The 23,195-nt window shown below is 37.1% G+C and overlaps 1 protein-coding gene across 1 annotated transcript in view; it reads right to left on the bottom strand.

The window, feature by feature from the left end:
- The window catches only part of MYO3A (myosin IIIA), a 221,124-nt gene that overhangs the window by 109,006 nt on the left and 88,923 nt on the right, over window positions 1-23,195 (bottom strand). Inside the window, exons 13-15 of the mRNA XM_064590361.1 lie at window positions 18,848-19,050; window positions 7,506-7,604; window positions 7,303-7,417 (exon numbers count right to left, since the gene is read on the bottom strand). Coding sequence (XP_064446431.1) covers window positions 7,303-7,417; window positions 7,506-7,604; window positions 18,848-19,050 — 417 coding nt within the window. The remainder of the gene's footprint in view (window positions 1-7,302; window positions 7,418-7,505; window positions 7,605-18,847; window positions 19,051-23,195) is intronic.

Consider the following 23,195-nt stretch of genomic DNA (forward strand, 5'->3'; position numbering starts at 1 on the left):
GTTTAGAGTTCACTCTTGGTGTTGTACATTCTATGGATTTTTACAAAGGTATAATGGCACATTTCTACCATTATAGCATCATACACAGGATTTCCATTGCTGACAGGTCCTCTGTGCTGACTATTCATCTCTCTCACAATCTCTAACCACCACTGGTCTTTTATGACATGTCTCCATAGTTTTGCCTTTTCCAGAATGTCATATAGTTGGAATTCTACAGTATGTGACCCTTTCAGATTGGCGCTCATTCAGTAATGTGCATTTAAAGTTCCTCCATGTCTTCATGGCTTGATAACTCATTTCTTTTTAGTGCTGAGTAATATCCCATTGTTGGGATGTGCCATAATTTATTTATCCACTCACCCACTGAACTGGACATCTCAGTTACCTCAAGTTTTGGCAATTATGAATAAAGCTTCTGTAAACATTAGTGCACAGGTTTTTGTGTGGACATACATTTTCAATTCCTTTGGGTAAATACCAAGGACTTTGATTGCTGGATCACATGGTAAGAGTATGAGAACTCTTCCCATGGAGAATGCCATGTGAAGAAGAACTTTTTTTTTTAAGATCTTTATTTTTGAGTCATCTCTACACCCAATGAGGGGCTCAAACTCATAACCCTCATAACCTTGAGATCAAGAATCATATGCTCTACCGATTGAGCCACCTGGGAGCCGCCTGCCATGTGAAGAAGAAGACAGAAATCAAAGTGAGGCACTGCAATCCAAGGATCCCTAAGGATTGCCAGGGAATCACCAAGAAGTAGGGAAGAGGCATGGATTTTTTCTCACAGCCCTCAGAAAAACCTAACCTTGTGTCAGACTTCTGATCTCTAGAACTGTGAGGAAATATAGTTCTGTTGTTTAAGTCACTCAGTCTGTGGTACATTGTTATGGAAGCCCCAGCAAAGAAATACAGTATCAATGCTTTTTTGTTAAATTTATGGATAAGATGTATAACCTTGGGATAATCAACGTGTTTATTCTTTAACTGCTTAAAACCCTAAGTCTCTACTATGTATAGAGACATAGTAAAACAATCTGACAACTGCTTTTGTGACTTGAATTTAAACACTTATTTGATAGTACTCTTATAATTTTAGTTCGAAAAGCGTAACTTAATTTGATTGCAAATTGTATTCAAATATATAAGATAGTTTGAGCTACATAATAATTTTGAATTATTACATTTTCAGGGCTAATAAGTTTAAGTGCTTAAGAAGATTTAAATGATCAGGAAGTTTAGAAAGTCCTTATCAGTCCTTGTAAGACTGCTTTGTCAGTCATTTGGAATATATGAAAGACTGAGATGTACTAAATTTTTACATAGTTTCAGGCATTTAAAGAACTTAATTAATTATGTCTGTTTAGGACAACTTAAAATTATATTTATTAGTTAAGTGAACAAAGGTGACTGAAAGTTGTTTCTATTCTTATACAAAGATTGTTAGATGCACAAATTGAAATAAAAGATGTGTCAAGAGAAGAAGAAGACAAGCCACAGATTGGAAGAAAATACTAGCAAAAGGCACATCTGAGAAAGGACTGTTATCCAAAACATACAGAGATTTTTTAAAACTCAACAGTAAAAAAACAACCCAATTTACAAAAATGAGTTAAAGACCTTAACAGACACCTCACCAAAGAAGATATACAGATGGCAAATAAGCATATGAAATGCAGGGAAATGCATGTGTCATCAGGGAAATGCAAATTAAAACTACAAGGGGATACCACGGCATACCTCTCAGATTGGCCAAAATCCAAAACACTGACACCACCAAATGCTGACCCGGTGCAGAGCCACAGGAACTCTCATTCACCGCTGGTGGGAATGCAAACGGGTACAGCCATCTTGGTAGACCGTGGGATGGTTTCCTAAGAAACTAAACATACCCTTACCATATAATTGAGCAACTGAGACCCATGGTGTTTACCCCAAGGAATTGAAGACTTATGTTTTCAGCAAGAGTGAATCCTAATGTTCACTATGGACTTTGGATCATAATGACATGTTGGTATAGGTTTGTCTGTTTCTGTGTAGGTTCCTAAGAATTCCACATGATTTTCACACCTTAGTTCCAGTTCATGCTGCTCTTTTCCTCCCTCTTATACATAATCTCTTAGAACCTTTCAGAGACCAACCACTAGACTTCGTGTTTCTGTAACATTCTCTGTTTGTTATCATGGCATTGATTATATCTTACTGAAATTATGCTTTGTGTGTGTGTCTTTATCAGATTATAAACTGAGGATAGTGACTGTGCTTCACTCACGGCACTCAATTAATGCTCGTCAAGCTGTTTTCTTTTGCATTGATTAAGTGACAGTAAACTTTTCTTCACCCCATTCAAGAGAGTGGTGAGAAAAAGGACAATCCCTGGACCTCTAAGTAGGTGGGGATCACCGTGGACTGTGACAAAGTGACAGGAGCCCAGCCTGAGGGGTGTGGCACTACCCAGTCTGGTTCTGGGAGAACCAGAATGCTGTTGCAGCCATTGAGCAAGGACAGAGAAGGCAGGATGGGAGGAGCAGGCGGGGGCAGGGACCCACAGGCCGGGACACTGTCGGAGCCCACATTACCAGCCAGATCAGAAAGGAGGGGAGGGAAGGAGAAGCCTGCCACGATCATTTGCTGTTGTTTGTGTGTAAGGGATATTCATATGCTTTCTGTGCGTAGGTTGAATTTTGCACATACTTAAAGCCATAAAATGACATGACCAATCCGCAAAGATTAGAAAATTAAACATCCTTCAATTTTAGTTATCGAATCATAGATAATGACACTTATTCTACTGATAATGAAACTTACATCAGAGAGGTTTAGTTATTGGTCTAAGGATGCAGAGCTAGAGACAAGCCATGCCAAGGACTTTCACCCACAGGTCCTGACTCCCTAGTCCAGAATGAGTGTTATTTTAATCTACAGTCTTCCTGGGTCCTGTCATTCATTTCATTCAGGTCATCAATGTTGGCTAAGTTATGACATTCTAGAATTCCAACTTATTTTATGCATTTTGAAAAAAGACAAGTAGGTATCAACTTATTATTTTTAAATCCTTATCAAATGACTAACTAAAAAGAGTGATATGTCTTTCTCACCCCAGCCAAAATCAATTTTTAAAAAGCATTTCACAGAAATTCACTTAAAATACTAAAAAAATTTCTTTCACATGTATTATTTTATCATAACAAAAGTGACAACTCATAGTCCAAAGAAAATGTATTAGATTGTTATTTTAGATGATCGTAAGAAATGTAAGCAAAATTAAAGCAGAAAAAGTCATTCTCATCTTAGACTTAAGACCTATGACTCTGTAAAGAAAAACAGATAAAACTTCCTGTCATGACATCATAAATATTGTCTCTAAAATGAGTTGAATCACAAAACTAGTAATCATTTATTTTAAAACTGTGGCAGGAAAATGGCTGAGAAAATCATATGTTTTAAAAAGTTTTAGAGTTTTCCAATTTGTGTGATTTTTAGAGAATATCTGATTTCGCTTTGCCTGTCATTCCTTTGGATTATGCTGACTCACCAGTCACAAGTGAATTGCAGCCCCTAGGGATCTTTAAAGGGACACAGACACCCTGGGTGCTATGAACACCCATGAGAGAACGGTAAGGGGGGGAGAGAGGGGTGGGGGGAGAGAAAGATACTCATCTTCGAGAATCACCATAACTTTGCTGCAGTGAAGTGTGAAGGCAGCAAGTTCTGCTTGGGGGAGGTGAGAATCATACTACTTGATATTGAAAGCTGCCTAATTCCAAAACGGAACTGAAGCAGCCACTGACACAGGACATACCAAGAAAGCTAGTGAGATTAAAAAAAAAAAAAACAAAAAAACAGGACTTGGATAAAAAGGAAGTAAACATCTACTCAGTTTAAGTCCACTGTCTCCAAACCTGGACGATCTGCCCCGTTAACTCTCGGGAGTCTTTGCTTTTAGATGGGAGACACCACATTTTAGGAGAGTCACCTTGGACTCAAGTCTTCACAAGATATTTAGCAGGGATTGTGTTTCACTCCAGAAAGAGATTTTATATTTTCCTTTATTCTAAGCTGTGTGTTTAGATGTTTGCATGTCTAATGAACACTGAGCATGTTTAAGTTTGGAATATTACGTTTTAAAGAAATGAATTAGATTTGTCAGTAGATGTTAACCGCAAGGCTAGTTTCATTTTAATGTTACTAAACATCGTTCTACCAAGCAAGAGAAAGGAGATGAGCCAAATATAAGTAAAACCCTGCCTCTAATGAAGGGGACTTAGAAGTAAACAAACCAATTAAAAATGATTCTCTGCTTCTAAGATAGCAACCTCTGGGGGAGGGAATTGCTAAGAAGATCAGCTCTTCTGATGACAAAAAGCAGGGAAAAGAACTACGAAGGGATCCAGCCCTGGTCAGAAGCAGAAGCTGCCTGCCTGGTGTACGACATGCTTCCAGTTTGGAGAATGCCCTGAGATGCAGTTAACCTCCGATGTGTCCCCTAACTGGTCGGAATGGGGCTGGACCATAGTCCAAAGGAGCATCTATCACTAGCAACATTCTTCTTATGACCAAGGACTGGAGAAAAGGGTAGATGGCCGCTTTTTTCTTTAGTCACTGCACCCAATACATAGGCTTCTGCTTTAAGAGCCAGGATACCACCCCCCAGTGCTTAAATCAACTTGTCTCCAAAGGTAAAAGCTGTGGGTGAGGGCAGGGGGGCAGTGTTAGGTTGGGGAAATGAAGAGCAGAAGGAGAGGAGCCCCATTTGAATGTGAATTTTGCCAGGAAGAATGAGGAAGGTGATCTGGGCAGCATCTTTACCCAGGGAGGGACTGGGGTCGGGGTAGGGTTAGGGTTAAACTAATTCCTACCATGTCAGCCAGCAGAGCAGCAAACATCCTATTTTTACTCATGATGCAGTCAATCTAGGATTATACAGTGCTGACACACTCAGAGGAAGACAAGATCTTGGTCCTGTGAGCTGAGAGCAAAAGACCCCAGTGATCACCTGTGATGCTCAGGACATCAGAAGGGGAGCATAAGAAGGGGAGGTGGAATATGGCTGAAACTCATGCCTCCCGAGTCAGGGACTTCCTCACCCAGAGCTGAACCAAAGACAGACACATTTATTTTACCTATAACAATAAAAATAACAGTTTTATTAGGCAATGCATTAGGGTTATCTGTGACTCTGGATATGACAGTTCAGAGGTTGTTTCCAAAAGGTAGTCAGGTCGACACGATGCCACAACCAGACCTCAGAGTACACAGCGGGTGGACACCACTCTACTTAGGTGAGACAGCCACAGGAAATTCTATATGCTAAGAACCTCTCCATTGTCAACACCCATACCATCCTCATTGTTTCTCTCCTGACTCTCCAACAAAGGCTGCTATTGGTCAAGTCAATTCTCCCGTCCTCATACATCCATCCAGTCACCCTGCCAACCTTTGTTGTCACTGTTGTCTTCTCTTTTGTGAGGGTGGAGCAGGGGAATGAGACTCACACATGGGCCACTGTAAGAACCAGGCCATGTCAAGAACATGTACATCTTTAGAAATACTCTTTTCTGGCAAACAAATGGACCAATGCACTAAAGGTCTCGCAGGAGAACGTTCTTCATAGTAACATTATAGCTAAGAGCAGAGTACGAGCTTTCTCCAAAACCTTCAGAAATCTTATCAAACAACTGATTCTTTGTTCCATTTTACAGCCTAAAAGCTGTCTACTGCATCAACAGAAAGAAGGTCCCCAGTCATCTCCTTTTGCCCAGGTACCTCAGAGCCACCGAGTTTCCCTATCTGAACTACAGTTTACTGGTTATGAACTTGACAGCCTGAGTTGTAAGCCCATAGTTCCAGGCAGGATCCATGAATCTACAGAAAAAAATGCATCATTCAGAAACGAAGATGGTCAAGTTGAAGTCTCTACTTCTAAACCAAAAAGTTACTCAACTTCAGCTCAAGACCTCTTGTGATTAAAGAGGTAAAATGGACATCATAAAAATGAAAATGAAAAATGTGTATACTTCAAAGGACACTATCCAGAAAGTAAAAAGACAACCAATGGGAGAGAATTTTTGCAAATCATGTTCTGATAAGGGACTTGTATTTACAACATAAATAATTCCTACAACTCAATAATAAAACACAACCCATTTTTTTAAAGGTAAAGTATGTGTATAGATACTTCTTCAAAGAAGATATATAAATGACCAGTAAGGACATGTAAAGAAGTTCAGGGTCATAAGCCATTAGGGACATGCATATCAAAACTACAAGATCCACTTCATACACACTAGGATGGCTCAAATTAAAAAGACAGATGATAGTAAGTGTTGGGGAGGATATGGAGAAATTGGAACTTTCATACTCTGCTGGTTAGGGTGTAAAACAGTGCAGCTGCTTTGGAAAATAGCCTAGTAGTTCCTCAAAAGGTTAAACACAGTGTTACCCTATGACTCAGTATTCTACTCATGGGTATACACCAAGGAGAAATGAAAACCTATGTCCACACAAAAAGTTGTACAGGAATGTTCATAGCAGTATTCATAATAGCCCCCAAATGGAACCAACTCAAATGTCTATCAACTGATGAATGGATAAATAACATGAGGTATCTCCATAAAATGAAATATTATTCAACAATGAAAAGCAATGAAGTACTGATACATGCTATAACATGAAAACATCAATATGTTGAATGAGAGAAGCCAGTCACAAAGGATGACGTATTGCATCACTCTGTTTATGTGAACTGTCCAGAATAAAAAGCTCTATGGTGATAGAAAGCAGAGATGGGGCAGGAATGAGGAGGAACTCCTAATTGCTAGCATGTTTCTTTTGGGGGTGAAAAATTTAGAGCATGAAAATATTCTAAAAATGATTATGGTGATGGATGTACAACTCTGGGAATATACTAAAAGTCATTAAAATGTATACTTTAAATGGCTGACTTTTATGGTATGTGAATTACATCTTAATAAAGTTGTATTAAAAAATTGCACTAAAAACAAAACTGCACTAAAAAAGAACATGTCATATGTTCCCATTTATGCATTTATGAAAAAGGGTAAATATATGTGGGAGATGCAAATGCAAATTATATGTCAAGTCCACTGTTTCTTTATGTATAAAGTAAATATTCTAGTTATTTCATAAGGTAGTTTCAGTAATTATAAGGATGATTCACATAAAACACTTGATACAATGCCTGGCATATATTAGTCACTCAGCAAATACTAATTCTTACCATTAGCAATGACAAAAAGATACTTCCTACCGAGGTTCAATGTCTTTCATACTTACCTCCATTGTAAAACCTATGACTTTGAAACATTGCTCAATTAATTCATATTGGGATTTATAGAAACTATTATTCATCATGTCCTGCACTGTTCTGAGGTGGTCATTTTGTAGGTATCTGAAAAAAATATGAAAGGATGGGTCAAAATCTAAAGTTCAATGTAAAGTGAAAATATTACTTAGAAAAGTGCCACCCGCCGGGTTACCTGGGAGGCTTATTTTCAGGCAATTTGTAATGGGCTAGTTTCTTCTTTTCAGCCAATCCAGCATAGATGTAGTAAAAAATATGAAAATTTTTTTCTCCACTGAAAAAATAAGACATTTTCAGTAAGAATATTTACTTAGTAAGAATATTAATTAGTAAGAATATTTACTAATTGTTAAAATTACTTGGCAATATAATGATCAGAACAACAACTATGAGTGCTACCATGGGTTTCTCAGAGTATTGGATTCTGGCTTTTTATTGTCGTTGTCACTATTTTCAACAATCACTGTCATTAAATTCCAGACACTGCTAAGCACTTTATATGAATCATTCAATGCACATTTGTGACTACCAGGCATTGTTCTAGACACTGGAAATGTGACAGGAGTGAAACAGTCAACAATCCCTAAACTCTTGGATTTTACATGTCAGTGGGAGCAGAGAGAAAAAGAAACAATTTTATGATGATATATCAGATGATCAGAAGTGCTACATTATCCCACTTACCTGCCATAACACCCTAGTTGCTCATAGGGTTCCCACATTTTATATACATGGACACTATAAGGCTTAGAGGGGGTACCATTCTCCCCTCAGGTCACAGAGTTGATGGCTAAACTGGATTCAAACCAGGGCTGTTAAACTCCAAAGCCTAAGTCTTTAACCACCTTGTGAACTGCCTTTCTGGGGTTCAGTTTTCTCACTTGCATGAGAAATCTCTGTGGTCTACGTATAAACAGCATTCCCCAGATTCTGGAATAATACAAATACGGGAGTAATAGCAACAATACTCAATTATGTATGCTTATGTGTACATATAATAAATATATGTATATATATATTATGGATGCTTATATATGATGAAATCAATGATAGCAATGATACGAGGGACTGGAGAGAGAAATTAGGGTTATTTTGTTATTATAAGGTGCTGATGATAGTGTTATTTGAAGGTAGACTTGGATTAGTGGTAAATATATACTGAAAACTCTAAGGCAACCACTAAAAAAATGAAAAAAGAAGAATCACCAAAATATGCTAAGAAAGGTGAGAAAATGGAATCACAGAGAAGGCTCAGTTAAAACCACAAAAGGCAGAACAAGAGTGGGAGACAAAAAGAGGAACAAAGAACAAGGGCAACAATTAGAAAACACTAATATGATAGATATTAATCCAACTATATCAGTCATCACTTTGAACATCAATGGTCTAAATAATACTAATTAAAAGAAATTGTCAGAGGGATCAAAAAACAAGACCTATACATATGTTGTCTACAAGAAACCCACTTTAAATATAAAGATACATATTGATTAAAAATAAATGGGTAAAGAAAAATATACCATGCTAACACTTATCAAAAGAAAGCAGGAACAACTGTATTAATTTCATACAGAGCAGACTTCAAAGCAAGGAAGTTATCAGGGATTAAGAAATGTATTACATAATGATTAAGGGTTCAATGCTCCAAGAGACATAATAATCCTTAACGTTTATGGACATAACAATGGAGTGTGAAACTATGGGAGGCAAAAACTGATAGAACTGCAAGGAGAAATAGAAGAATCCACTATTATAGCTGGTAACTTCAACCCACGTCTCTCAGAAATGGACAGATCTAGCAAGCAGAAAAGCAGTAAGGACACAGTTGAATGCAACAATAATATCAATCAACTGGATATAACTGATACCCTCTAGACTACATCATCCAAAAACAGCAGAATTCACATTCTTCTCAAGCTCATATGGAACATTCACCAAGACAGACATCTTAGACCATAAAACACACCTTAACAAATTAAAAATAATTGACATCATATAATCTGTTCTTAGACCACAATGGAATGAAACTAGAAATCAATAACAGAAAGATAACTGGAAAATTCCAAAATATGTGGCAATCAAGCAATGCAGTTCTAAATAACACATGGTTCAAAAGATAAATATTAAAAGAAATTTTAAAATATTTTGAACTAGGTGAGAATGAAACCACAACTTACCAAAATTTGTGGGATGCAGTGAAAGCAGTGTTTAGAGGGTAATCCATAGCCTTGAATGACTACATTAGAAAGAAGAAAGATCTAAAAACAATAATCTACATTTTCATTTTAGAAAACTAGAAAATTAGCAAATTAAATCCAAAGTAAGCAAAAGATAAGAAATAATAAGAAATAGAGCAGAAATCAATGAAATTAGAAACCAGAAATCAGTAGAGAAAAATCAATGAAACAAAAAGCTTTTTTTTTTTTAAGATCAATAAAATCAATAAGCTTCTAGGCAGGCTAAGAAAGAAAAGAGGACAGAAATTACTAATATCAGAAATAAAAGAAGGGACATCATTACAGGCCCATGGAAATTAAAAGGGTAATAAAAGAATATTATGAGCAACTCCATTCTTCGAAATCTAGATGAAATGGACCAATTCTTTGAAAGATCCAATTTGCCAAAACTCTCACAAGAAGAAATAGATAATCTGAAGAGCTCAAACTCCATTAAAGAAATTGAATCAATAATTAATAATCTTCCAAAACAGAAAGCTCCAGTCCCACATGAGTTCACTTTTGAATTATGCCAAATATTTCATACAGAATTTATACCAATTCTCTACAGTCTCTTTCAGAAGATAGATGCAAAGTGAATACTTACCTTGTTCAATGAGGCCAGCATTATCATAACACCAAAACCAAATAAAGATATCACAAGAAAATTATAGACCCATAGCTCCCATGAACCTAGATGAAAAAATCCTCAACAAAACTTTAGCAACTTGGGGCGCCTGGGTGGCTCAGTTGGTTAAGCGACTGCCTTCGGCTCAGGATGATCCTGGAGTCCTGGGATCGAGTCCCGCGTCGGGCTCCCCTGCTCAGCAGGGAGTCTGCTTCTCCCTCTCCTGCTCCCCCCCTTGTGCTCTCTCTATCTCATTCTCTCTCTCAAATAAATAAATAAATCTTTAAAAAAAAGAAAAGAAAAAGAAAAAACTTTAGCAACTTGAATCCAGCAATGAATAAACAGAATTATATACCACGACCAAATGGCATATACCCCAGGTATGCATGGCTGTTTCAACATTCAAAAATCAATCCATGTAATCCATCATATCAATAGGCTAAAGAAGAAAAATCACATGATCATACCAATATATGCAGAAAAAGCATTTGACAAAATCCAACAGCCATTCCTGACAAAACCTCTCAGTAAACTAGTAATAGAGGGAAATTTCCTCAACTTGGTAAAGAACATTTATAAAAAACACTACAGGTAACATCATATTTCATGGTGAGAAACTGAAAGCTTTCACACTAAGATCAAGAACAAGGTAAGGATGTCCCCTCTCAACACTTCTTTTCAACACTGTACTGGAAGTCCTAACTCATGCATGCAGTTTGAGAAGGGAAAAATAAAACTGTCTTTCTTCACAGATGACATTATTGTCTATATAGAAAAAGCTAAAGAATTGACAAAAAAACCTCCTTGAACTAATAAGCAATTACAGCCAGTCTGCAGGATACCGGTTAACAGATAAAAGTCAATCCCACTCAAAATCCTAGCAAGTTATTTTGTGGATATTGACATTCAGATTCTAAAGTTTATATGGAGAAGCAAAAGACCCAGAATAGCCAACACAATATTGAAGAAAAAGTTTAAAGGACTGACACTGCCTGACTTCAAGAATTCCTAGAAAGCTATAGTAATTGAGACAGTGTAGTATTGACAAAAAAAAAAAAAAAAAAGGACAAATAGATCAATGAAACAGACAGAGGGCCCAGAATAAATACAGCCCACTGACTCCTGACAAAGGAATAAAGGCAATAAAATGAAGCAAAGACAACTGGACATCCACATGCAAGAAAAAAAAAAAAAAAGGAATCCAAAGACCTTACACGTTTCACAGAAATTAATTCAAAGTGGGTCATAGATCTAAATGTGTAGAACACAGACCTATAAAACTCCTAGAAGATCAACTAAGAGGAAAACTAGCTGATGGTGGATATGGTGATGACTTTTTAGAAGTGACACCAAAGCCATGTTCTGTGAAAGAAATAACTGATAAACTGGATTTTGTTAAACTTAAAAACTTCTCTGTAAAAGATATTTTCAAGAGAATGGGAAGATAAACCAGACTGGGAGAAAATACTCACAAAAGACACATCTGATAAAGAACTGTTTTCCAAAATATACAAAGAACTTTAAAAACTCAACAATAAGAATACAAACAACCTGATTTAAAAATGGACCAAAAGCCTTAACAGACACCTCACCAAAGAAAATAAATAGATGGCAAATGAGTCTGTGAAAAGATGCTCCACATCATATGTCATCAGGGAAATGCAAATTAAAACCACTAGGAGATATCACTATACATCTATCAGAATGGCCAAAGTCCAAAACGCTGACAAAACCAAGTGCTGGCTAGGATGCAGAACCACAGGAACTCTCATTCACTGCTGGTGGGAATGCAAACTGGTACAGCCACTTTGGCAGACAGTTTGGTAATTTCTTACAAAACTAAACATATTCTTACCATATGATCCAGCAATGGAGGTCTTTGGTATTTACCCAAAGGAGTCAAAAACTTAGGTTCACGCAAAAACCTGTGCATGGATGTTTGTAGCAGTTCTACTCATAATTGCCAAAACTTGAAACAAACAAGAAGTTCCTAGTAGATGAATGGATAAATGATTTGTGGTACATCCAGACAATGGAATATTAATTCAGCACTCAAAAGTAATGACTATCAAGCCATGAAAAGATAAGGAGAAACTTCAAGTGCATATTACTAAGTGAAAGAAGCCAATCTGCAAAGACTGCTTTTCCATACAATCATATTGTATAATTCTAGCTATATGACATTCTGAAAAAGGCAAAACTATGAAGACAGTAAGATGATCAGTGGTTGCCAGAAGTTGGGGGAGGAGAGGATGGATAGGCAGAGCAGAAAAGACTTTTTGGGCAGTGAAAATACTCATATGTAATACTATAAGAGTAGATACCTGCCATGCATTTGTCCAAACTGGAAGAAAATATGCCACCAAGAGTGAATCTTACTGTAAACTATGGACTTTGGGTGATTACAGTGTATCAGTGTAGGTTCAAATGTAGTACTCTGGTGTGGGATGTTGACAATGGGGGGAAGTTATGCATGTACAGGGTAGGAGCATATCTGTATCTTCTCTCAGTTTTGCTGTGAACCTAAAACTGCTATAAAAAAATAGTCTTAAAAAACACTTTTCTAGGTCTCTTCCTCCTATATGCAATATAATTTCAGTTGAGATAGATTTTACCTTTGCTCTCTTTAGAAATTATTTATTCTTTCAGTACACAGAAGTTTTCCTCAAAAACAAAGATGAACATGTCCACATACATTTACTTTTCCAATGATGCAGTAAAAGATATTTGGAGTCTTAGGATATCGGTGGCTTTATCTTAGAATCTCTAGCTTTGTTTCAAGGTTCTGCCAAAAACCATTACAAGAATAATTTTTACAGAAGCTCATTTTGGGCTCCAACACACAATTCATGTAGGTATAAAATAACATGGTTAAACATTTGATATTTGTGCCTCATCAACACCTATTTAAGACACTCTACTCAGTCTTTAACGAATAAAAATACTTAATACGAAGGTGTGCAACTTGATGAAGTGATTAATGTGGATACTTGCTCCCCCTTGTTAGTATTTCAAAAAGAAGGAAAACATTTTGAAAGAAAAAAGTAACACTGCTTTTGATTAGTATGCATTCTGAGTTGAGACTGTTCCCTGAGTCTGTGAGGGTATAATTATCACCACACCTTGGAAGAGAGTTCAAATGTCCAGGAAATCCAAATCTTTCAAATGTCTGAGTCAGAGGGAACAAGGGCTTGAGGTAAAATAGCAGCAGAGGAAGGGAAAGCAGAGAAGAGTTGTGAAAGTCATTCTAAAGATCGACTCACAAGTATTTAGACATGGGAAGTGAAGGGAAGGTCAGAGATTTCATATAAATGGAAGAGGATGGTTTCCTCCCCCCAAAAAGGGACAAGTGGGAAAAGAAAGACATTTAGGACAATACGTATTATGTTGAATTCTATATTCAGCAGGATATCTAGGTACTTGGAAATGGAAGGATATCTAGGTACTTGGAAGCAGGATATCTAGGTACTTGGAAATGAAAAATGTGAACATAGGTGGGAGTGAGAAATATATCTTTGGGTGTCAATCACATAGAGTTAGCTGTTGGGGCCATGAAAGCAGAAGGAATTGCTAAGTGAGAGAGTAAAGAGAGAAGAGAGGGGAATGGATGGATGAATTGAAGTCAGAGGAAAAAAAATTCAGAGAAGTAGGAGAGGAATCAGGAGAATCCAGTTGAGAAACCAAAGACAGGTGAGCTTTTCAAGCAAAGGGTGGTCCATGGGCTCGGACACTGAAGCAAGGACCGGCATGTCCTTTAGAATGGATGTCCCTAGCCATTTCTTGAGCAGTCACCAGTAACACTTTAATGAACAATAGCATTGTACATGGGCAAGGTTAGAACAAAGCTAAAAGTTTACTTCTTGTCTTTTCTCACCACAACATAATAAAAGTTCTTGCAGACTGGCACAGCACATAATTTAGTTTGCTTTGTTCTAATGAAATCACATCGATTGCTCTTTGTGTCACACCTTTAATGCTTAAACAGTGTGCTATACGATTAGAGATGTGAGTCAAAAATGTAGACACACAAAATTGGTGGTTTTCTCTTTAATTATCAGTTTACATTTACTGAGAATTGTAATTTGACAGGACCTAGAGATGCTATAGGAAATACATTGACCTTCGGTTGGATAAACAATCAGAGGATTCAAGGAACAGGAAAAGAAGATACTGCCAAAAATTACCTATCTCATATCTTGCCCTAACTACATCAAAACTGTATTTCAGAAGACAGAGGATCATAGCGCCCCATACATGCTCACAGGACCCCCCGTGGTTCCTAGGTCAGAATGGCTGGGGACAAACGTATGGTTTCAGCAAGTTACCGAATAGTATTTCTCTGACTGACCCCACTTCTAACTGTGGATCTTCTAATACTTCTTCAGAGTTCCACTCAGCCATTTGTAGAAAGGTCCTCAGGTCTGTCTCATATGTGTTCACCTGCTCTGGACCCTGGGGATCACCTATGCAGCCAAGACCTCTAACACCCTCAAAACTGTGGCAAAGTTCTCACAAGGGTGTGGCTTATGCCACCCATGAAATCTTTGAATCTTCGATAAAGTGGCCAGCAATAAGGCTTGGAAAGCCAAAAATGCGGCTTTGCCTTCATAAGGCCTCACAGGATATTCATGAAATAGTGCTTTTAATTTTTCATTTTTAATTCCAGCTTCCTCCACCAAGACTCCCTCCAGGACCATAGTCTCCTCAGTCCCTCTCCCTTCACCCTTACCTGCTCACACTTAGCAGATGAACTCATTGCCTACTTTCCTGAGAGACTAGAAACCAACAACTGATCAGCAAGCTTTGTTTCAAAGCATACATTATCCAGAAGACTGAGCTGCTTTATTGGAGGAATCCTATCTCATTTAGCTTTATATCTCCTGTGCTTAGTACAGTTCCTGGTTCATAGTAGCACTCAATAAATATTTGCCAAAAGGACGGACGGATGGATGGATGGATGAATGGATGGATGGATGGATGAATGGTGGATTTTGGAGTCAGACAGAGACATGGGTTCAAACCCCAACTCAGTCATTTATTAGCTTTTTGATATTAGGTGAGACTTATTACAATTCTCAGTCCCAGTCTCCTCATGTATAAAATAGACAATAATATCCATCCTATTGCTGTAAGAATTAAAATAGATAATGAATATAAAGTGCTTAGCACAGTGCCCAACACACAGTAAGTGCTCCATAAATAGTATTTTCCTTCCTCCATAGAGAGCACCACATCTGCCACTTTGTGGACGCCTCCTGCAGCATCTGGTAAAGTGCTGGCCCTCTGAGAGAAACACAATCAGTACTTGCTGCAGGAAACTGTCATAATGGGGGACAAGTGCAGTGAAACAGCTATAATTTCTACTTGTGAGAATTATCGAGCATTGACTTCAATATGCTTATTTTCTTCTTGATAGTAAGTAGCCCCTTTCTTTAAAATCATTTACATTTAGATGAGAATTTAAGCCACAACTGACATGATACTGCCATCATTAGAAATAAAAAAATAAACATATATATAACATACATAAACATATATTTATAAATACTTAAATATATTTATATATTACTTATAAATATTTAAATATATAAACATATATAAATAAATATAACTATATATAAAAATAAATGTGGTCAGAGATTAGGGTGGGATGACATGGGCAGAGGCAAAAAGAGAAAAGAACTTATTCCCTTAAAATAAAGGGTAGCAAACAGAGGGTTCTAGAGGGGAGGGGGGTGGGGGGATGGGTTAGCCTGGTGATGGGTATTAAGGAGGGCACGTATTGCATGGAGCAGTGGGTGTTATACGCAAACAATGAATCATGGAACACTGCATCAAAAACTAATGATGTACTGTATGGTGACTAACATAACATAATAAAATTAAATTAAATTAAAAAACAGACAAAAAACAAACAAACAAACCAAGAAAGACATAAACATCTGCTCTGGTTCTTTTCTGCCACCTCAGATCTATTCTCTACTCTTTGCCTTATGCTCTGTGACCCAAGAATTCTTAAATTATCTACTTGATACTTCATTTTCAACGATCACAAAAAGCTTCTCTAGAATTTAAAAATGCAATTGAAATTAAGTAAAAGAAAAAAATGAGGGTAAAAAAATTTTTAAAATGGAAAAATTATAAGGCAGCCATGCTCCAATTACAAACCGAATTGGATTTCAACCTAATTGTAAATTTGGAACTTAAAGTGTTTATTGGGGTACCCAATAAACAACACTATAAAACTACAACAGTTCGGGGCACCTGGGTGGCTCAGTTGGTTAAGCAACTGCCTTCGGCTCAGGTCATGATCCTGGAGTCCCTGGATCGAGTCCCGCATCGGGCTCCCTGCTCGGCAGGGAGTCTGCTTCTCCCTCTGACCCTCCTCCCTCTCATGCTCTCTGTCTCTCATTCTCTCTATCTCAAATAAAACTACAACAGTTCTTCAGGATAGTTGGAAAAAAGCTTAATTAATTTATAGTATGTCTAAAGTATAATCCTAATTGTCCTATTTCCCGAAATAGATCCTACAATATACCAGTTAGTATTAACAAGATTATTTCTACGGTTACAAACCCAGGGCCTCACTGGGGAGCTCCAGAGGTTACTGTTCACAAGGAATTTGTGAATGGTGCTCCAGCACAGAGCTCTAGAGAACCCCCTGTGAATGGTGCCCCCTGACATTGTGCATTATGGTGGTCCCATCTGAATCTCAGTAATTCAGCCTATTAGGTTGTTCTTCCCCAGAGGCCTCAAGAAGAGTCTTACACAGTTATGAGAATAGGACAGATTATTTTGAGAACCAGTTCAGTCTCCATATGTGCGTGAGACCCCAAGGTTCCTGTAGGTGGCAGAGGCACTGACACGCAGATCCAGTAAGTTCTGGGGAACCAGCACACATCGCTAATAGTGGCTGCCATCTACTGAGCATCTTCAATGTCCCATGTACTGTGCTAGGTGTCATTTCTTTCTTTTTTTTTTTTTTTTGAAGATTTTATTTATTTATTTGAGACAGAGAGAATGAGAGAGACAGAGAGCACATGAGAGGGGGGAGGGTCAGAGGGAGAAGCAGGCTCCCCGCCGAGCAGGGAGTCCGATGCGGGACTCGATCCAGGGACTCCAGGATCATGACCTGAGCCGAAGGCAGTCGCTTAACCAACTGAGCCACCCAGGCGCCCGCTAGGCGTCATTTCTAAGCTTCATCCAACTATCCACACTATTACTGCTAATAATGGCTTAAACTTATGGGGTTCTCACTCTATGTTATTCACCATGCTAAATACTTCACAGGTATCATCTTAAGTGATAGGTAGGTACTCCTGTTATTTTTATTTTAAAGATGAAAAACTGAGGTACAGAGAGGTTAGGTATTTCAAATCACACACACACAGTAAATTGCAGAACCAAGATCCTAGAAGGGTTTTTAGGGTTTAAATATCTTACCCAAAGTGAACTAACATGTATGTGGTGAAGCCACAATTCAAAATATTCATCTTATAATCATTCCCTATGTATTTTGAATTGAGGATCAAAGAATAATTTTCCACAGTGAAAGCTGAGTTCAGGAGGTGGACTCCAGGCAACTTATAGTCACAATTTATTCATAAATCGAATAGTAGCAAATTCGAAGGCATTTATATTAAATAATAATGTACTAATACATAATAAGACTTGTGTTTTAAGTCATGTCTTTAATAAGACATGAATTTAACAAAAGACATATTACTATAATAATGTAGATATGCTTGGTGTAAAACCTACATAAGAAAAATGAAAGACTCTAATACTTGCCACAATTTTTTTTAAGATTTATTTATTTATTTGAGAGAGAGCACACACGTGCACCTGCGTTAAGAGGGGCAGAGCAGGAGGGAGAGGGACAAGCAGACTCCAGGCTGAGTGTGGAGCCCAACATGGGGCTTGTTCCCATGATGCTGGGATCACAACCTGAGCCAAAATCAAGAGTCAGACGCTCAAGGACTGAGCCACCCAGTTGCCCCTAACTCACCACACTTTTTAAAAATAATATAACAACCAAGGTACAAATCCAATGTTTTGACTATAGTTTCCACATAAGAATAACAAAGATATTTTGGAATCATTAGGACAGGAGAGAGATTTTATCATTCAGCTACAAATAGCCAAAAGGAACTCAATCAACCTAACACCAAAACATTGTATTGGTGGCTTAAATCAGCTGGAAATTAAAGGGGCAATACAATTAAGCCCATACCTGAATCTTTTATTTGGTCTCTTGTATATAACCTTAGGAAGGATAGAATTAGTACAAAGATCTATTTATATATATTAGCATTTAAAAGAAAAAAAAGACTTATTTCTAATTAAATTTCACATTAGTTTTGTATAAAGAAATATATTCTCTCCTACTTCAGAAATCACTACAATTTATCCTGTTAGTATCTATGATGGGCATAGGTTTTATACCTGGCATAAATTTCAGGTGATTTATTAACTCCTCTACTAGATGTAACATGTGAGAATAAGACAGTGCTGAGGGATCTCTTCGATTCTAACAATAAGTGCCTTGCACGTATTGGATGATCAATAACATTTTGTTGAATTTTTTGAATAAGTAGACATTTTACTATTATTAAAACAAAAACATTGTCTTTGCTTGTTTCCCAGAAAAAAATATATTTGACACTGACTTACAGAGCTTGGTGGATAACTCGCGATTTCTCCAGAAGGTATTCAGAAATCTGTACTCCCACGACAGCTCCAGAAGAGGTAAATTTCATTTCTAAGTATTTTCCAAATCGGCTGGAATTGTCATTTATAATAGTGGAGGCATTGCCGAAGGCTTCCACCAAATTGTTCACTTGTAAAATTTTCTCTTCCAGGGTTCTATTACTAGCCTAGAGAAAAATGTCAAGATTTTTTTTAATGTAAAAAATTAATTTTGCATATAATAAAATGCCTCTTCTTTGATAAGCACTATATGTAGACATAAAGGCATTGAGATCATACTCTTGGCATACCGCCAGATATTATAATATCTGGTCTATTTTTCCCTTCCCGTATGTGTGTTCTCACTTGCTTTCTTCAAGGAGCAAAGAGATATTCTATACTTTTTCTATTGACATATTGTTCTGTCTAGTGCCTGATTTATAAACGCAATTCATAAGCAGTCTATGCACAGTGGGGTACACCTCTCATTTTGTTATTCTTCCTCTCCCTCCCTGGGGCCCCATCCAAATGTTCCCCAAAGCCAGAACCACTTCTGTTGCTTCCATGGAAGCTGCTAAAGCTGAAAATCAGGTAGTAAAGCTAACTTGTGAATTCAGAAGCAGGGCACATGGAATTACCGTGAAAACTGAGAACAGCTCAAAAGTGTGGATGGAAGGGGTAGAACCCCAGTCCAGGTCAGCAGGCCTGCTTGGTTGTCCCTCTATTTTCTCTTACCCCATCTCCTATATTCCTTCCCTCAAACAAGCATTGCTATGATTATTATTTTTTACTTATTTACCACCTTACAGGAAATTCCACCAAGTAGAAATTTAGTTGGTTAAAAATCAACCTCTTTTAGAAAGCATTCCCCACTCTATGACGGTTAAGGAGGTATCAGTCATTCATATCTTGGTAGCAATTAGAGTAGATTGTGTTTAGGGTAATACCTTGTTGAGATTAGCTATGTTGAAGGTATATAAATTATATAAGTAAGGGAGAGGAGCTGTTGGTATTTCTGGAACAGAGACTACATTAGTACGTAGATGGGCTGGAGGGGGCATTCACAGTGAGGGTTTGAGGGCATATAAAGCCTTTTAGTATCTTCTAAAAGAGGCAATAAGCATTGAGAGAAGACAGTAATGAGCACTGGGACAAACTTGGCTCTTTAAAATGTTTGGGGCTGGTCTTGCACTCAGGAGAAAGGTGAGAAAGCATCTTTATCCGCCTGTATTAAACAGCAGTGCCTTACCAAGTAAGATTTTGAGGACGGCATATTACAAAGGTAAATTCAATCCACCAAACATCCCATTTTTGTGTCTGGTAAATCTTTATCAAGAAGATAAGTAAAAAAATATAATAAGATCTAATAAGGGTAGGATTCAGGGATATATATATATCTCCCCAATTAATATTAAGTCACATTTTTAGATCTAGGATAAGATAAAGTCATTAGATAAGCAAGTTTGCTGGCATAAGCAAAACAAAATTCACACATAAGTTAATCCATCGTTGATGAGACCCTCTGTCAAATCACAAACCAAGAAGGAATAGCAAGGCCCTCGTGGACGGCCCTCGCATAAATTAATTCAGGCGTTCAACTCTTCACAGCAGGACAGTATGCTGTGCCTCACCACCCTTCTCCCTCCAAAATGATACCTTTTTTTCACTGTGATGCTTATCCTAGAAGTAAGGAGAGGGGGAGTGGTTGGGCCGTGGGATGGGAAAGGGACTGAGATGACAGCCCTGAGCACTAGCTTCCTGGGCTCTACTAGCTCTTCTAGTCCCGAGGGGTCATAGGTCCGGTTAGTGGAGGGCAAATTAACCCACTGAGCAGAGTTATGTTTCTATTCCATACTCAGACACGTGATTGAAAATATTAAAACTAGTTCATTGATTTTTAATATAAACACAGAAATCTTTCAACTCATTCTGAAAATGAATTAGACTCCATTAAGCAGTTGTTCTGATAGGATGAGGAGGCCTCACACTTTTATAGAGAGATTAGGTCTGTCCTTGCACTCACAGTACTTTAAAAAACAAGATTCCTAAAATCACAATAATGGCAAAAATTTTAACATAATGCTCTATAACTATGTGGATCATAATAAAAATACTCACAGGGATAAGTTTTGCACAAGGGGTATTTTGGGTTTTTTGGGTTTTTTTTTTTTAGTCATTCTAATACGAACATATAATTCTTGACTTACTTCAAGGACCCTACCTGGAAAATCAAACCAAATATCTATCATCAACTTCCTTTTTTCAAAAATTAAGGTATATTTTACATATAGTAAGATTTATCCTTTATAGAGTACAGTTCTAAAAGTATTAAGGAGGGCACATATTGAATGGAGCACTGGGTGTTATACGCAAACAATGAATCATGGAACACTACATCAAAAACTAATGATGTACTGTATGGTGATTAACATAACATAACAAAAAAAACAAAACTAATGATGTATTGTATGGTGACTAATATAACATAATAAAATAAAATTTAAAAAATAAAAGTTTTTTTATAGATAATTTTTTTAAAAGATTTTATTTATTTGAGAGAGAGAGAGAGAGAGAGACAGAGAGAGCAAGCGAGAACACAGGTAGAGGGAGAGGGAGAGGAAGAAGCAGGCTCCCCACTGAGCAGGGAGCCCAATGTGGGGCTTGATTCCAGGACCCTGGGATCATGACCTGAGCCAAAGACAGACACTTAACTGACTGAGGCACCCAGACACCCCTAAAAGTTTTTATAAACAATCATATAAACCCCACTACAATCCAGACAAAGGACAGTTCCCTCACTCCCCCAAACTATATCATTACTCTTTGTAGTCAACCTGTCCCTTCACCCCCAGCCTGTGAAAATCATTGATCTGTTTCTGTCTTTATAATTTTAAATTTGTAGGAATGACATATAAATTGAATCATATAGTATGTAGTCTTCTGAATCTGACTTCTTTGACTTAGCACAATGCATTTGAGCATCCAAATCTCATCTAATGAGATTCATTCCTTGTGTCAGTCTTTGTTCCTTTTTGTTACTGAGCAATATTACACTGATTATATGTACCAGTTTGTTTATCCATTCTGGAGATTACAAATAAAGCCACAATAGTTATTTGTTTGTTGTTTTTGTATAAACATGAGTTTTTGTTTTATTTGGATAAATACCGAGGAGTAGGATTGCTAGGCTGTATGGTAAGTGTAGTTTAACTTTATAAAAACTTCCAAACTGTTTTTCAAAGTGACTGCATTATTTTGCATTTCACCAGCAATATATGAGAGTTCCAGCTATTCCACATCCTTCTCAGCAGTTGGTATTGTTAGACTTAAAAAAAAATTTAACCATTTTAATAGGTGTATAATGGTGTCTCATTTTAATTTGCATTTCCCTAATGACAACTGATGTTGAACATCTTTTCATTTATTTGCCATCTACATATTGTCTTTGGTAAAGTACTATTCAAATCTTCTGTTCATTTTTTTAATAAATTTTTATTATTTAAATATAGTTGATATACTCTTTTGTTCATTTTCTTGTTATTTGATCTCTTATTATTGAGTTTTAAGAGTTTCTTTTTACAATATATGCATTAAGGATGGAGATCTTTTATTAGATATGTGACTTGCAAATAGTTTCTTTGAGGATACAGCTTGTGGTTTCATCTTCTTATCAATGTCATTCAGAGAACAGAAGGTCTTAATTTTGTGAAATCTAATTTTTCCTTTGTGGATTATGCTTTTAATGTTGAATATAACTATTGCAACTCTACAGTAAGTCTGAAACTCCGGTAGTATTAATCCTCCAACTTTGTTCTTTTTCAAAATTGATTATTACAACTCCTTTGCCTTTCCATATAAATTTTTGATTCAGCTTATTAATTTTTACAAAAAAAAATCCTGCTGGGATTTTTATTGTAATAGCACTGAATCTACAGATCACTTTGGGAAGAATTGGTGTAATAATAGAGTCTTTTAATCCATGAACATGGTGTATCTCTCCATTTATTCAGGTATTCTATGATTTCTTCTATCAGTTTTTTCTACTTTTCAGCATACAAATTTCGTACATTTTTTTTTTTAAAGATTTTACTTATTTATTCATGAGAGACAGAGAGAGAGAGGCAGAGGGAGAAGCAGGCTCCCAAGGAGCAGGGAGCCCGATGTGGGACTCGATCCCAGGACCCTGGGATCATGACCTGAGCCGAAGGCAGACGCTTAACCATCTGAGCCACCCAGGTGCCCTCGTACATGTTTTATGAGACTTAGATTTAAATAATTTTTTGATGCTATTGTAAATGAGACTTTTAAATTTCAATTTTCAATTAATTGATCA

Source organism: Mirounga angustirostris, unplaced genomic scaffold (genome assembly GCF_029215605.1).
Source record: "Mirounga angustirostris isolate CCGP_5_RB_7025 unplaced genomic scaffold, mMirAng1.0.hap1 SCAF_5, whole genome shotgun sequence".
Taxonomy (NCBI): Eukaryota; Metazoa; Chordata; class Mammalia; order Carnivora; family Phocidae; genus Mirounga; species Mirounga angustirostris.